At 44.0% G+C, this 15,059-nt stretch overlaps 1 protein-coding gene across 2 annotated transcripts in view; it reads right to left on the reverse strand.

Moving 5' to 3' along the window:
- Positions 1 to 1,298: 1,298 nt before the first annotated feature.
- The window catches only part of LOC121620146 (zinc fingers and homeoboxes protein 2-like), a 102,659-nt gene continuing 88,898 nt past the window's right edge, over positions 1,299 to 15,059 (reverse strand). The window contains exons 4-5 of one of the 2 annotated variants that reach the window (XM_041956099.1): positions 13,304 to 13,487; positions 1,299 to 3,917 (exon numbers count right to left, since the gene is read on the reverse strand). In XM_041956099.1, the coding sequence (XP_041812033.1) occupies positions 13,307 to 13,487 (181 nt within the window). In that variant the 3' untranslated portion in view covers positions 1,299 to 3,917; positions 13,304 to 13,306. The remainder of the gene's footprint in view (positions 3,918 to 13,303; positions 13,488 to 15,059) is intronic. The other variant, XM_041956100.1, reaches the window with a different exon arrangement.

Genomic DNA, 15,059 nt, shown 5'->3' on the forward strand with positions numbered 1-15,059 from the left:
CCTGCTGTTGTGGTTGTTTGTTGAGGCCAGCCCTGGTATGCATTTGTAAATACAGTATTTCAGATATATGTAGTCTTATCATCTTTAAATCTGACCAGGACACTACAGCGGCAGAAGCAATACATAAAGAAGCTCATATTTTGTTTTTACTATTATTCTTTTTTGTCGGAATGGAACTAGTTTCAACTAAGCCTACCAAGCCAACATGTAGTTATGTATTGAATAAAAGGCTATTTATCTTTTTTTGTTTGTTTTCGTTTATTACAGGTGTGTATGATGGTGTGCAGGACGACAGAGAGAGGGAGAGAGAGAGAGAGAGAAACCAACGAAGAAGAGAAACGGAAGAAAGGGAAGAAGACGAGAGAGACAGAAAGGATGGAAAGTGAGAAGGGACAAAGTGACAGAGCGAGGAAGAGAAACAGAGAAAGAGAGAGATTAAAGTACGATTCAGGCAGCATGATTCTGGATTGTGGGTTTTTACTGTCAAGCGTGTGTTGTGAGATCGTTACCGTTGAATCCTTCTGCGCTTTGCCACCGTTTTGACAGTTTCTTAACTGCTTTTTTTTTTGTTGTTTTTTTTCACGTTGTTGTTGTTTGTTTGTTCCTTATCGGTTTTAAACAAAAATCCACGACAGTCACTTGGTCATACAAGCATGTTCGTCGGAACAAGAAGTGCAGATTGGCTTAAGTTTCTTTTTTTTTTTTTTTTCTTGTTTTTTTTCCTTTCCTTTTTTCAAAAAAGGGTTCCAGACAGAGTGGCTACAATAATAATAATAATAATATAATATAATAATAGCACTTGACTTCACTTCAGCACAGTAAAAAAAAAAAGAAAAAAGGTCCAAAGGTGCTTTTTTTGTGTTTTGTTTTTTAAATCTGATTTGATGTGAAGCGAAGTCCCCCCTCTTCCTCCCTCCTTCCCTCCTCCTCCTCCTCCTCCTCCTCCTCCCACCTCCCCTCTCCTCTCAGCAGGGAAGTGGCGGGCGGAAGTCCAGTGCCGGTGAGATGAAGAAGAAGTGACTGAAGTATTGCCAACTGGTCCGTCTTTTTTTTTTTTTCTTTTTTTTGTAGTGGTTCCACTCTGGTTCAGTACAAAAACAGAAAGAGAGACAGCGAAAGAAAGAAAAAAGTGCACGCACGCGCACACACACACACACACGCACACACACACACACACACACACACACACACACACACACACACACACACACACACACCCCACTGCTGGCACCGTTTTTTTTTTTAAAGTCCATCAACAACAAAAAAAAAGACAAAAAAAAGAAAAAGAAGATGTAAAAGCGCCGAGAGAAACTGAGAGAGAGGGGGCCTAAAAACAAAAAACAAGGAGGGCGTCGGGGGGGGGGGGACGAATTGCTCCCATTTTACAAAATGTAACAAAATTTTTTTCCGCAAAATTTTACAAATCTGTAGCAATACAGGAAAAAACAAAACAAACAAACATATATATCCTATTTACAACAAGAAGAAGAAGAACCCTTTTTTTAAAAGTGTAGTGAGAATGCAGCAGATCCCAGCTTTGGCACTCGGCGTTTTTGTTTGTTGTTGTTTTTTCGTGTTTGTTTGTTTGTTTGAAATCCACCCTGTCTGTCGGTCGATCGCTCGCTGTGTACAGTCAGACTGCTGCTGCAGGCACACATTCAGTGCTCCGGTTCACCCTCCTCCTCCTCCCGTCTCCACGGCAAGGCAGGTCACGCACAACATCACCTCGGACACAAACATCCGTCCGTCACAACCTGCTAACCCCCCCGCAGCAGACGATACGGACGCTGCTTGCTTCAGAGCGACTTAAAGGAAAAGTTCAGGGCCGGTTATGAATCTCACTTCTTCTTTCAGGGAAAGTTCAGACTGTTTGGATCACTACGGTTCAGGAACCAAGCCCTGAACCGATGATTTGTGGATGGAGGATGAAATCTCCAGCTTGTGTCGTCAAACTGTTGCTGCAGTCAAACACGATGGAGGAAGGCTACAGCCTCCTCCTCATCGCTTCACGCAGACCTGATGTTTTCAGCTCTTCACAGGAAGTTAAAGCTACGTGCTTCATCCACATCATCATTTATGGATGCATACAATAATTTCACTTTTCTTCTCGCAGGTTTGTTTGTGCTCAATCTGAAAATGTGCATAAAAGCAGGAGGACAGAAACACACTTAGATTCTAATCAAGCCTCCTCTTAAAGGGATGATTAACGAAGGCTTCTGTATGACAGAGAATGTTCAATATCTAAAAGTGATTAGATGAAGGTTAAATTTGAGGAATTTAGTCTATTAACCACTCGTACAGGCTGCCCTGTGACTGATTACTAACCAACACTGTGTCCCAGTTTCATACTACACACTAAGTTTTACTCATTCTTGATTATTTCACATATTCCCATTGGAAAAATAACGTAGGAAGTTAATTTAAAATTCCGGCATGCCAAATTGGTCAGTTTTGACTCTGGCGTTCAAGGACACAATCACCCCACAATGCAACACGGCACAGAAACAGAGGCGCTTCTGTCACGAGAAACGATTTCAGCAATGTGGAGAAATCCTTAAAAAACGAGATTCCAACAACATTTTAGAAAGTTTTCGAACTTGAAACTTTCCGAGTCACGTGGTTTCCATCACATGTGAGCTCAGCAGCTGTAATGATTTTCAGGACGTGTTGTGCACACTGACTCTGTATTTAAATTTTGCACTTTGAGCTCCATTTCAATTATCAGGGAACTTCACCTCCGCCTGCGTGTCCACGTGTTGGGAAGCACTACAGCAGCTGTTTTAAAGCAGCGTAAAGCCTTTAGCGTCTGCAGAGGCAGCAGCGTGAGGTCTGACGAACGTCCTCGAGTGATGTCACCTGAGTCACGACTACAAGTTTGAAACTGAAACACATCAGAGAAGTGAGCTGACCAGAGGTCTGCAGGTTCCACGCTACGTTAGCAGCTACTAGCATAACACACCAGAAACTCAGACTCTAACTGGCGGAGGTCACACTGCATTGTGGGTAGGCGTCAGGTAGAAGAATGCATGGAATAAAAAGGGTATGTTTGCTGCATTGAAGTACCAGGATGACGTATGAGACTGAGACACAGCGGACCAGGAGGAAAAGCTCAGGACCCAATGTTCATAAACAAACTTAAAGGGGTGGTTGTTAAAGGGGCGGTACGCTCTTATTTTCATGATAAAATGTTATGAGTAAGAAACTGTCCCCAGATCTGCACAAACGGCTCTGATGAAACTGTTGCATTATTCAAAAACTGCTTTCTGATTGGCTGAAGGTCGATCCTACTTCCTGTGACATCATGATCTACGTCCTACTGATGAAAAGCCAAATTCCACCTTAAAAGGAACTCTGTCGTACCTTTGATCATTAACCATGACGGCGTCTCCGCGGCTACAAGCCGTATCTCTGATGGTGTTTGTCTCTGCGTAGACTAGCTGGAGATTTGCTTCTGTTTTGGATCGTAATACTATTAAAACTGACATTACTGTGAGAAATGAGAGGAAAGAAGCGAGATTCACTGTGAGGGAGGACGATTTGAATTATCTTCACGAGCCTGACCCTGAATTTCTCCTCGCACTGATTTTAATTTGGAAGCGCGTTTACGCCTCGCCAAAGTAAAAGCAGCGCGGAGAAAGTGCGTCAACTCATCTCTTCATTGTGAGGGTCACACCTGTGGAGGGGTCACTTCAGGTGGAGACGCCGACGGCGTCGCCTCCGGCTTGACGGCGGAGGATGTTGTGCGTGATCTGGGATGCGACAATCAAGCGATAAAAATCGATAAAAAATAAAAGAAAATAAAAATACATTATCTGATGATTAAAAAAACTCTTCTTTTGTTGCTCCTTTCTCCTTCCACCTCGTTTTCCTTCCTCCTGTATGTTTCCAGCAGCAGCGGCGGCAAATCCTATTCGCACCTGAAGTGGACAGAAGAGGGAAGAAGAAGGGGGAGGGACAATGCGTTAAAAACCGTCAAACGTTTCTCGGCACAAGAGAAATGTCAGTTTCACGAGAACTGGGATCATTTCCAGCTAAAAAAAAAAAAAAAAAAAAAGTGAGGAGAGGGGGATTAAAAAGCAGCTGTTGTGCCAGGAGCTGGTGGTCCTGGCGGCCCGGCGCCGCTGGGAACTGGGACACATTGTGAAATAACGACAGACCTGACCGGCCGGCGCTGTCTCTCCTAATCCACGTAAGAGGGAAACTGTGTTGAACTTGTGTTTTGTGTGGGAGTGATTAAACGAGGCGGCTGATTACAGAAGCAGGACAATGGAAGGTAACACAGAGACGCACGCAGATGAATTCCCTTTGTCAGAAAACAGAACAGAAACACGTTTACCTTTCCTGTTTTACCTGTTTTAATCTGAACTCAACACTTCAATCAACCTGTCGGTCATTTAAAGCAGCTCTAATCGATGTAAAGATGCACAGTTCACTTCCTGCTGAGCAGCTAACAGCAGACAGACTCAGTCAGAGACCAGCTGGTGAACACAGAGCAGCGTTTAGCAGCTATTTCCCTCAGGAGGTGGAGGAGACCAAAACCAGAGCTAGAAGAGAGAGAATACTGGAGTGACGCGACTCCACGTGAATCATCACGCTGAGAGTGGAAATACGCAGCTGTTTGCTAACAAGTCCTACATATCAGTTTAAAAGGAGGTGATACGTCAATGTTTCCCCATAACGAAAGCAATCAGCTGTAGCAGGTTTAGAATAATGCTGTTTCCACAGCACTCATGTTAACTCGCCGCTTGCCAGTCACCTGACGAGGCACGGCGAGGGTTTCTGGCGATGAGATCGTCCGATCTGACACAGTGACCATCGCGTAGTCTGATCCCGACATGGTTTTCATTCGCCGCTCATTAAGCTGCCGTCAGTAAAACGTCACACTTCCTGTGGTGTGACGTCAAATCGAAGCCGAGGTGTTCTTCGCTGTCGAGGAAATGTTCGCTGATACGTCATAATGAAGGTTTGGAAGATGTTTTCTCTCCTTTTTTTGAATTTCTGCTGCTTTTCTCTTCCTGTTCTCATCACTTCGCTTTCCTGCGCTGTGAAACTCACGTCAGCGTTTCTGACCAATCATCTTTCTGCCTGCGCTTCATCTGCCGTCAGTTTCGCTGTTAAAGCCTTTTTCCGCTCTCCGTTTGTTCCAGATCCTCTGAACCCACTGTTTATATTCTGAAAACCAGCGCTGATGGAATCATCGCCTGCGAGTTAAAGAGAAAAATGAAGCATTTCTGCTCAGCTGGGCGAGCTGCGAACAGCTGTTCAATCAGCTGTACCATCAGATACTGTTACACAACAGCTGACGGCCCAATATGGCCGACAGAGGGTGCGTTTCATTACCCGCACATACACAAACAGCAGAATATACAGAGCGATGGAGGAGCAAAACCATGAAGTGCAACAATGAAGGAAACGAGACAGAATATTTGAATTTTCTGTTGAAGTTTACAGACTTTTCAGACTTTTATTCAACTCTCGTGGGTCCAAAGTTCAAAGTTCAACTTTTACTAAACGGAAAAAAAAACTCTTCTAGTCAATGGTGCAAAATCATGCAGAAGAGCCAGACGACATAGAACAACACACAAAGACAGAAAAATACCTCCCAGATAGAAACACCGCAGCACTAATTATTCATAAACAGTCTAATTAGCGCGGTGCTAAGCCTGAAACAAATCTGGCTAAAAGTCCAGAGTGGATTAATCTGTGTGGAAAACCTAAAAATCATAGTCAGCAGCAGCACACGGGACACCTACAGATCAACCTTGGCTCACATTTAAAACCACACAGCCCGCCTGCGGGTTTGAAAACCACGTTTCCTTAAAATTAAAAAATAAAGAACAAATTACGCCGTTATCATCGCCAGAAACTGTAAAAACACAAATTATCTTCGAATCAAGTTTTCAGATTTCTGCTGGTCCTTGAACGAATCATGTGCTGCAAACAAATAACCACATTTAGCCTTAAAATAGTGATATTTCATCCGGATCGCTTTATTCCAGCGTCTGCACAAACCAGTTTGACTGTTTCCTCATGAGCGGCTGCACTGATGCAAATGAAAACCGTCATGATCGTCACTGTGTGTGTTTTGAAGGCAGATAAAAGTATTCTGAGCACCTTTTTTTAATTAAAGTGCATTGAGCTTAAATGTTGAGGCTTGTGCAGCCTTGGAGCTGGTTCGAGCTCCCTCAGCACTTTCTAGTGTAAAACATCGACCTTTCTGCTATTTGAAAGCGCTGCACGGTTATTACAGGAGGATTGATGCAACATCAGGACGCAGCTTTGGGTGATGATGCCCTGAAAATATGTTTGTGGCTGCAAATCAAATACTTTTCACCCTGCAAAACCAAAATAAACTCATTTTTAGTAACCCTGATGACAGAAAATTAAAACCCATTTATTATGATTTCCATTCTAAAGCCGTGGTAACCTGGTAACAGGTAACTCTCAGTGTCTGCTGCGTCTGTGTTTTACATCATAATGATGGCGGGGAGGGAGAAGCGCTGCAGCATTCTGGCAATTAAGCCCTCATCCATAAGCTACGACTGTTGATAAGTTATTATGGGACGCTGCGGCGCGCTCTGCTGATTAAATGAAGCCCCGAGCTGCTGTGATTAGTGAGACAGGACAATGGATGGGGCGCGCACGCACGCACACACACACACACACACACACACACACACACACACACACACACACACACACACACACACACACACACCATTAACACAAACACAAAGACGAGCTGGAGACATCGTACCACATCAATTTGCACTGCAGGAATTTGTTTTTGCTGCATCAATCGTCGCAGCGCTGTAATATAATCTGTCTGAAACCACCGCTCTTCATCCCTCTTTATGAGCATCATCTTGCCGCCGTGACCTCTGATCCCTAAACTGACCCCGACCGCCACGAAAAGCGCGCTCGAAGTCAGACCGACGCCGAGCAAGTTTAGCTAATCTGGTGCGTTTTGTTAACTCACGCTAAGGGTTTTAATCTTCCGGCAGCACAGCCAGAGCGGGCAGCTTTTGTGGGTGCAGCAGGGCCGTGCGGTGCTGGGGCTCATGGGGTGGGGGCGGGGTCGGCGGGTGGACCTCCAACCATACAGAACTGGTCTTTACAACATCTGACACCTCTGAAAAACGCCCGTGTTCAAACTCACATTAAAAATTCTCGGCAGCAATCGATAAAACTCAACTATAAATTCCAAAAATCTATCAAATTAAAAACATGATTTCTTATTTTATTGGTATTTTTGTCATACATGATGATAATTAAATGAGACGTCGTCAGTGTTCGTCAGCTGAGTGTCAGGCAGTCAGATTCAGCGTCTGCCAGACTGAAGGAAACAGAAACAGGAAAGTAAAAGAAGCCTCATTTCATCCCTCTCCTGTCAGACTCTGGTTATTCTGTGATTTATCCGCGGCCACCTTGGCCTCCGCAGAGTTAGGATTAACACGCGATGATAAAAGGCCACGTATATTTCATTTTGATGATGCTGCTTAATGGCTGAATAATGTTTTTCATTGAGTTATGAAGTTTTTACACTCTTTAATTCTGAGAGCTCAACATGAAATGACCTTTTCTTTTTGAGTCGTTATAACAGGAGACTGATTCGTCACCAACGCTGCTTTTAATTTATCATTTCTGCTTTTCCTCCTATCAGGTTTCATTTGTTTTATTCTGCTGCTAATTGTTTAAACTCGCCGCTATTTCTTATTTCTACTAACAGAGAATAATCAGCTCTACGGAGCATTTCAGCCAGTTTCAGAGCTTTGTTTTGGTTTTCTCAGGAGCTGGCGGAGACCAAAACGGAGCTAAAAGACAGCGAACACTGGACTGAGATCAGGTGGACCCAAAGCCGAGTGATCCTGTTGAGTCTGCTGGATGTGGGCGGACGTTCGCCACAATAAAGACTTCATACAGCGTCCTCAGATGCTGCTGCTGCCCCCACATGACCCCCCAAAAAATAATAATAATCTAACGAGTTTCACTGGATATCTTTTTATTTTCACTCCGTTCTTACACATTTGAACCTTCAGTATTAGTTTAATATGAAATCAGTACTGAATAATATCTATATTTTAACGAGCGAGATGAGGCTGAATGTTTCCTGATTTACTTTAAATCACTAACACTGACGGTTTATATCATCATCATCATCATCATCATCACCAGTGTGCCTCCTGTTTGCACTGTGTACAGCCACTCTGACGTTAAGCCCATTGCTTCACCGTGTTTATACAGTATTACAACTTAGAGCAGGGGTCACCAACCCGGTGCCCGCAGGCACCAGGTCGCCCGCAGCATCCACATCAGTCGCCCGTAAGCCAGTTCTAAAAATAGCACTAATCACGAATTAGCTCTGTCTAAAATGTTATTTAATTGTGTTGCTATTCTTTTTGAATTACATTTACAGTGATGTAAATTTAAAAACAAATACATAAAAACGTAAAAAAAATGTATATCATAAAAAAAGTTTAATATACGAACTCTGACGTAGTCTGGGTCAGAGGTCAGTCTAGTGCGCGTGACAAACCAGCTTTGCTGAGATGAGCTCGTGAGCGCTGCAAAGACGAGGAGACAAACGCGTTTTCTACCCACAAAAACAGCAGAAAAAAGGAAGAAAACTTCTCATTTCCACAGTGAATGGGAGGAAGAGTTCTTTTTTACTAACGTGAAAGAAAACTGTGTGTGTCTAAGCGGCACAACGTGGAGAGACACTTCAGTACACGTCACAAAAGCTACCATGCTAACTACCCAGTCGATTTTTGTTAAATCTCACATAATTGATAATTTGTACAAACATGGTTCAGAGTTTATGATTTGATAAAAACTGTTAGTGGCTCGTAAAAATTGAAAAAGATTTCCTGCAAAATGTGGAAGTGATAATTTGAAAATGAAACAATTGGATATTGCATATTGAAATGTATCTGTTTCCAACCTTGTTTAATCATTCTGAATAACTATTGTGATGGATCATCAGTGTCTTCATATAGAATCTCATTAATAATAATATCAAATTAAAGGTACACTGTGTAACTTTGTTATTTCAGAAGTGTATTATCAAAGTGTAGCCCTTTGCATTACTGAGTGCCCTTGAAGTAGCTCTTAGTTTCAAAAAGGTTGGTGACCCCTTACTTAGAGCATTTCTTCTTATATTTCTATTCTTTGTATTTCTATCTTATTTTATTTGACTTGGCCGTGATGAGTTTTGCTGTGATGTGACTTTGTTGTTGCTGTTTTCTGCTGGATGTGTGTTAAAAAGGAAGCAGGAGAAAACGGTGCTGGATGGCGGATGTGATGCTGGAGATCAGTTAAAAACAATGAGGAGTGTAAAACTCATATATTCATGTTGTTTGTGGTGTGCAGGAAGGCGCTCCTCCGACATCATATCCGGAGCTCGTGTACGGAGGTGAGAGGAGACAAGCGAGAAATTTTGACACAAATTTAATCTTCGAGGTTTTGGCAGAAGACGAGGACGAGGTCGTTCATTTAATCACATCTAAACGAAACAAAGTCCTTTTCATCGTCCGCCGTCTGCGGCAGGAACCTCAGCAGAGTCTGAGCCGAACGATGACCCAGAAGAAGACCCGACGCTCGATTCCTGTCCCCGCCGGAGCGCCGGAGCCGCATAACTGAAACCAGGTGAGCCGACTGTCAGCTCCACGTCCTCATTACAGGCATTCAACTGAACAAACCCCACCCGTCTGGCGCTGGAGGCGCTTTAAACAAACACAACTTGAGTGTTTGGTGCAGCAGAGATGAACGCCAAGCAGACGGACGGCATCGGAAAAACAAAGAAGGCATCAAAGAAACGCTTGGAAATATTTGAGTTAAATACTTAAATACCTCCTCCAAACATGAACGTTTTAAAAGCAGGAGCACACGAGTCTCAGGAAATATCAGTCATATATAACTGCAGAAGCTACAGGTCTGCAGCAGAAAGAGTTTCACACTCAGCAAAGATGTGTTTTATTGCCTTTAGATTCAACTTCCAGGAAGAATTCAAGGCAATATTCCTAAAGTGCTTATTTCTCTCTCTTGGCTGGTTTTTACTTTGCTTTGGTTAAGTGAGGATGGAGGACGGCAACAGATCCAGAGGTGGAGACGCTGCAGCCACTAACCTCTGAACTGCTGCCTGCGCGTCAGATCGTTACACTGGTTTAAATTAACCCGCGCTGTGTCCCTTGCAAGAAAAACAGCTGAGCCAATCAGAGCTTTGCAGACGGGATTAAGAATCATCATTTTATGAAAAAATGCTAAAAAACAGTGATGGAAGAATGACATTTAGTGAACAGAAACTGAATAAAAATTCAGGTTGTGAAAGAGGTGGAGAAACTTAAATTATGGGTAAATGTTCTAAAGCAGTGGTCCCCAACCTTTTCTGTACCATGGCCCAGTTTAATGTCTGACAATATTTTCACGGCCCTAAAGGTGTAGCAGATAAAAACAAAATAAAATGATAAGATCGGCATTAAAAACTGTGGTATTTCCTCTTTAACAATAATAATGAACGTAAATCCACTTTTTAATCATGTCCAGAGGACCTGGCTGCAGACTGCCACTGTCAGGCACCTCCACTGTCAGAACTTTGTTTTTTTGTTAATTTTGTTATCTTGGGATTTAATTTAATTTAATCCGGCCACTTTTCGAAATAAAATGTCTCGAAAGACTCGAAAAATAAATCAAACAAATAATGTGAAAAAACAAAATAATGGAAAATATTTTTTCTCTCTGTGCGGCCCAGTACCAACCATGACCCACGGCCCACTAGTGGGCCACGGCCCACGGGTTGGGGATCAATGTTCTAAAGTATAACTTCAATATGAAACTAAAAGATGGACTTGGTTTAGTTTTAAGACTTCTATGTAAATCTTTGTAAAACTGTCATCATGCTTCGTTCTGCTCAGTGTAAATCTAATGGTGTTTGTTAAAGGCTTCACTCTGATGAGAAAAACGTCTTTTTTTAGCCACGTTTCCCAGTTTCCGTTCCCACCACATATTGAATTTTGGAGTAAGTTGGGAGCGACTCGTTACTGGAGCAGCTTTTCCATCAACAGTGCTTCGGCGGATTCCAGCATTCACCTGCCACAGTCAGTAATCTGGGAGCCAAACTGATTTGGAGAGCAGAACTCAGCCCGCGATGATAACTGGCACCTGAACCGAGCGTCTGGCAGAGCCGACGAGTGTGTGGCCACAGTCACAAACTGCCAGAGTTTAGATAGCAGCTCATGTTCATTTATCCTCCTGCTCACAAACTGAATCAGATTTACCAAAAACAACTCAGCGCCTGTTAAATCTACTGTAACGGCGGGGTTTTTACACGCCTCGCCTCGCCGCTGCTAATGTCGTTAATTGGCTAAAAGTCTCGACAGTGTGATTCTTGACATTAAACGCAGCGCATGGTGCGAAGTGCAGGTTGGAGCAGACAGGTGGAGCAGCTGCAGCATGGTCTGCAAACACTCAGTCTTTACACTTCGTTCGTTTGGTTTATTCTTTCTGCAACCGGTGGAGTCGCCCCCTGCTGGCCATTAAAAACACTGCAGTGTCTCAGACTGACTTCACCCTGCTGAACGAGGCTACGCAACACGACGTCGATCGCCAACGCGAGGACGTTAAAGGTCAGGATCGCTCAACCTGCGCTGATAAATCGCTGTTATTCTGCAGAACTTTCTGCTCAGCCACGTCAGAGTATGAAAACAGAAAATCAGATCTACACGGTTCTTTACACTTGAACATTATCGTGAACTTTTGTTTTTACGTTTTGTATTTACTGATATTTTCTGTTTTCTCGTTGTTTTTCTGTGTGTGAACTGGTTTCTGGTTTGAAAACCAGATTAACTGAAGAGTTTTCTGAGTGTCCAAGTGTCGGACTGTAGCAGGAAGAAGAAAGAGAAAACATTCCCAGACGTCAGTGACAGGAAGACTCTTGTTTACTGAATCCACACTTACTGTTGGTTATTCAAAATGCTGCATATTGATTATTGATTTTAGCTGTCAAGCGTTGATTTTGAAGACATCCAACAGTGGTGACAATCTTTCAAACGCGACGATGTCAGAAGCCGAGCCTCCACCTTGTTTACGGCTGCTCGTCTTGAGGAAATCATTTGAACAGAATCTATTTTGATGAGCAGAAGCCGCGTGGAAACATTAAAACTTTCAATCTTCTGTCAGAACAGACAGTCGAGGGAAGAAGCGGCAGACTCTGTCGTCACACTTTGCCCCAGGCGGAGCCTTTTATCTATCAAACTTTACCACACCGGGGGGGCTGCTGCTATTTTCGGCCTCCAATAAGGTTTTTTTTCCCCTAAATTTTCCTGAAGTTGGTGTTTGTTGCGGAGCAGTTGTAGCCAAAACTCACACAGCTACACACACAGACGGCGAGTGGCTGCGGAGGCTTTGTTTGCTGCCCGGGATCGAGGTGTTGGCTTCAGCACTGACGGACTGTGGAGTGGAGGGGAGACACGGGGGACCATCGGGGCCTTAAATCACTCCCCTACTACACTCCCCTTCTACAGACCCGCAGCCGCACATTCATCATGCCGAGCAGCCTGCAGGTTTCACACTTTCTGGCCTCGTTATGGTCGAATATTAAGAACGTGAACGTACCGAGTGGCAGCAGCGGGGGCGGAGCTACGGTTGGAAAAGTTTAGAACTGCACTGGAACCAACGTCAAATCTTTTTCTAGAAATTTAAGTGTCAGTTTGACTTTTCCTCCTGTGCAGGAGCAAACAAAGCCGATTCACTTTGCATGCTGCAGTTTCAAAGCACGAAGATTTTGGATCCGGCATGACAAACTGACGCCATCTTTGCGTCCAGCATGCAGCTCTCGCGACACATCGATGGACGTAAACGTAAAAAAGACTCCGCAGGTCATCTTTAATGCCCCCCACTGCTTCTTTCGCTGCTCGCACTCGTCGAATCAGAGACGCTCGGCTGAAAAACCTCGTTCATACTTCATTTAATCGGCTGAAAGGAGGCCGTTTGTCATTTCTGACGTTTTATAGAATGAGCGATTAATCATGTAACTGAGAAATAATTAACGCTTGTATTGATAGAGGATGTAATTCAGATGCAGGTCTAATTAAAAGACGTTGCTCTTTTAACATGTAAAAAAATATTTTATTTTTCACATGAATGCAGCTTTCAGAGCATTGTCTGCGCTCGGGGAGTTCAGGGCCTTCGTCACTCGAACGACTGAACGACAGCTTTACCGACATCAGGAAGCAGAAAAACATCTGAGCGAAGATCAGGAGAGGAAGGGCGGCGTGCGGACGAAGCACGCCGACCGAACCCCGCTCACCGTTTATCCAGTCAGCCTCCCGGACGCGTCCTCCGCCATCTTCCTCTCTCTGTCCAGGAGCAGCTCCCGTCCTCTCCTCGACTGTCCATCCTGCAGCCAGCTCCCGAACACCTCCCGCGCCGCTCCCACGACTCCCCCGTTCTGCCCCCCGTTCTTCAGCTCCGCCGCGTTCTGCTGCCTCAGTCTGCGGAGAACAGCGTTCAGATCAGGCGCGCTGATACTCACCGACCGACGACCGACCCCTGAATCTGATCCAGAGCGCGCCGGCAGCTGTTTCCTGTCTCACCACGACTGCACAGAGACGCACATTTCCATCAGACTTCACCAGAACTCAGCATGTTTGTTAGACCTCGAGGACGCGGACGGCGTGTTTTAGTGAAAAGCATGAACGTATATAAAACTGTTCCAGAGTTAATACAGTTTGTCTTCATCAGTTTTTAGTAGTTTCAGTTTTTTTAATATATGTATATTCTGTGTTGGCTGCTAGTCGGGGGCCGTAGATATTAAATACAAACACTTTGAGAAGGAAACTGCCTCACAGTCATGGAGACAGTCTCAACAAACAGATGCACCAAAGCCTCCTCGTGCTCGTTGATGGATTCAACCGAAGACGTTTCCTTTATTTTACTTAACTTAACGTTTTTTTCTCGTTTTTTCACTCCTGGTTCGCAGCTCTTATCGTGTTTAAATTTAATTTGTCAGAGTTTAGCCACAGCGCAAGAACTGAAGCTGCTGAATAATTATTTAAACGTCAACGTCAGTTTCCTTATTGTCTTTATTTTTACTCTTCAGTTTATCTGAAACACACGACGGAGAATGAAGCGAACTGTCTCTGCAGCTTCAGCCGATCCGCTAAACTTTCTGTTTTTGCTAAATAAAAACAACAAACGTGTCACAGATGAAGGAGCAGGACGAAGAATCAGCAGGCTGACAAAAAAAATCTGTTTTTTAAAGATATTTGTTTCGGAGCTGTCAATCATTTCTCAATATCTGAGTGACTGAGTGCTTCCTCACAATCAGATTTAACAAAAGTGGGTCATAAGTGGGACATTTTTTAATTACAATTAGGAGAAACAACCCGAACAGTTTCATTCTGAAGGACGAAGCTCTTCTTCATGCGGTGTGAACTCCGAGGTCGTAAATCAGCCGGAACAATCGAGATCGCAGATGACGAGACCGTCAGACACTCTGATGAAAACTGGCACAAACTTCATGTCGGGGCTCCAATTTATGCAAAGAATAATCAGATTTCACTTCACGAAATTAAAAAGATCATTTTTAACTGTCAGCTCTTATGAGGAGCGAATCGTCCCGACCTGAACCCCCGCTGACGTCGTCTCTGGCAGCTTTAACAGATTTTCTTCATCACTGACTGAGCTTTGTTGTTTAGAGTTTATAAAACCGACAAGAGCCAGAAGCGTCTCAACGTGCCGTTAGTGCCGGTTCGTACCGGTGCATTTCAAAGACGGAGCCTGAACCAGAGCTGGCTCGAGGGACGAATAAAGCTCTTGCCCAAATTATTGTGGAGATATTGGTTTCCCACCTAATGGTGCCGTTATTTGGCCAAAGATGTCCCAAGCTCCTGGAGAGGAAGGCAGACTAAATAAAGTCCCGTAGATTTGTATGTTAACGGCCTGAGAACAATGTTAATGCGGCAACGAGACAACAGCAGCGCGAGCTCCTCCTGGGGAAGCACAGATGTATTTTGGACGCTCAGGTCACCACAGAAGGTGTGAGTGGCTAAAGACGGTGAAAC

The sequence above is a fragment of the Chelmon rostratus genome, chromosome 16 (assembly GCF_017976325.1).
Source record: "Chelmon rostratus isolate fCheRos1 chromosome 16, fCheRos1.pri, whole genome shotgun sequence".
Taxonomy (NCBI): Eukaryota; Metazoa; Chordata; class Actinopteri; order Chaetodontiformes; family Chaetodontidae; genus Chelmon; species Chelmon rostratus.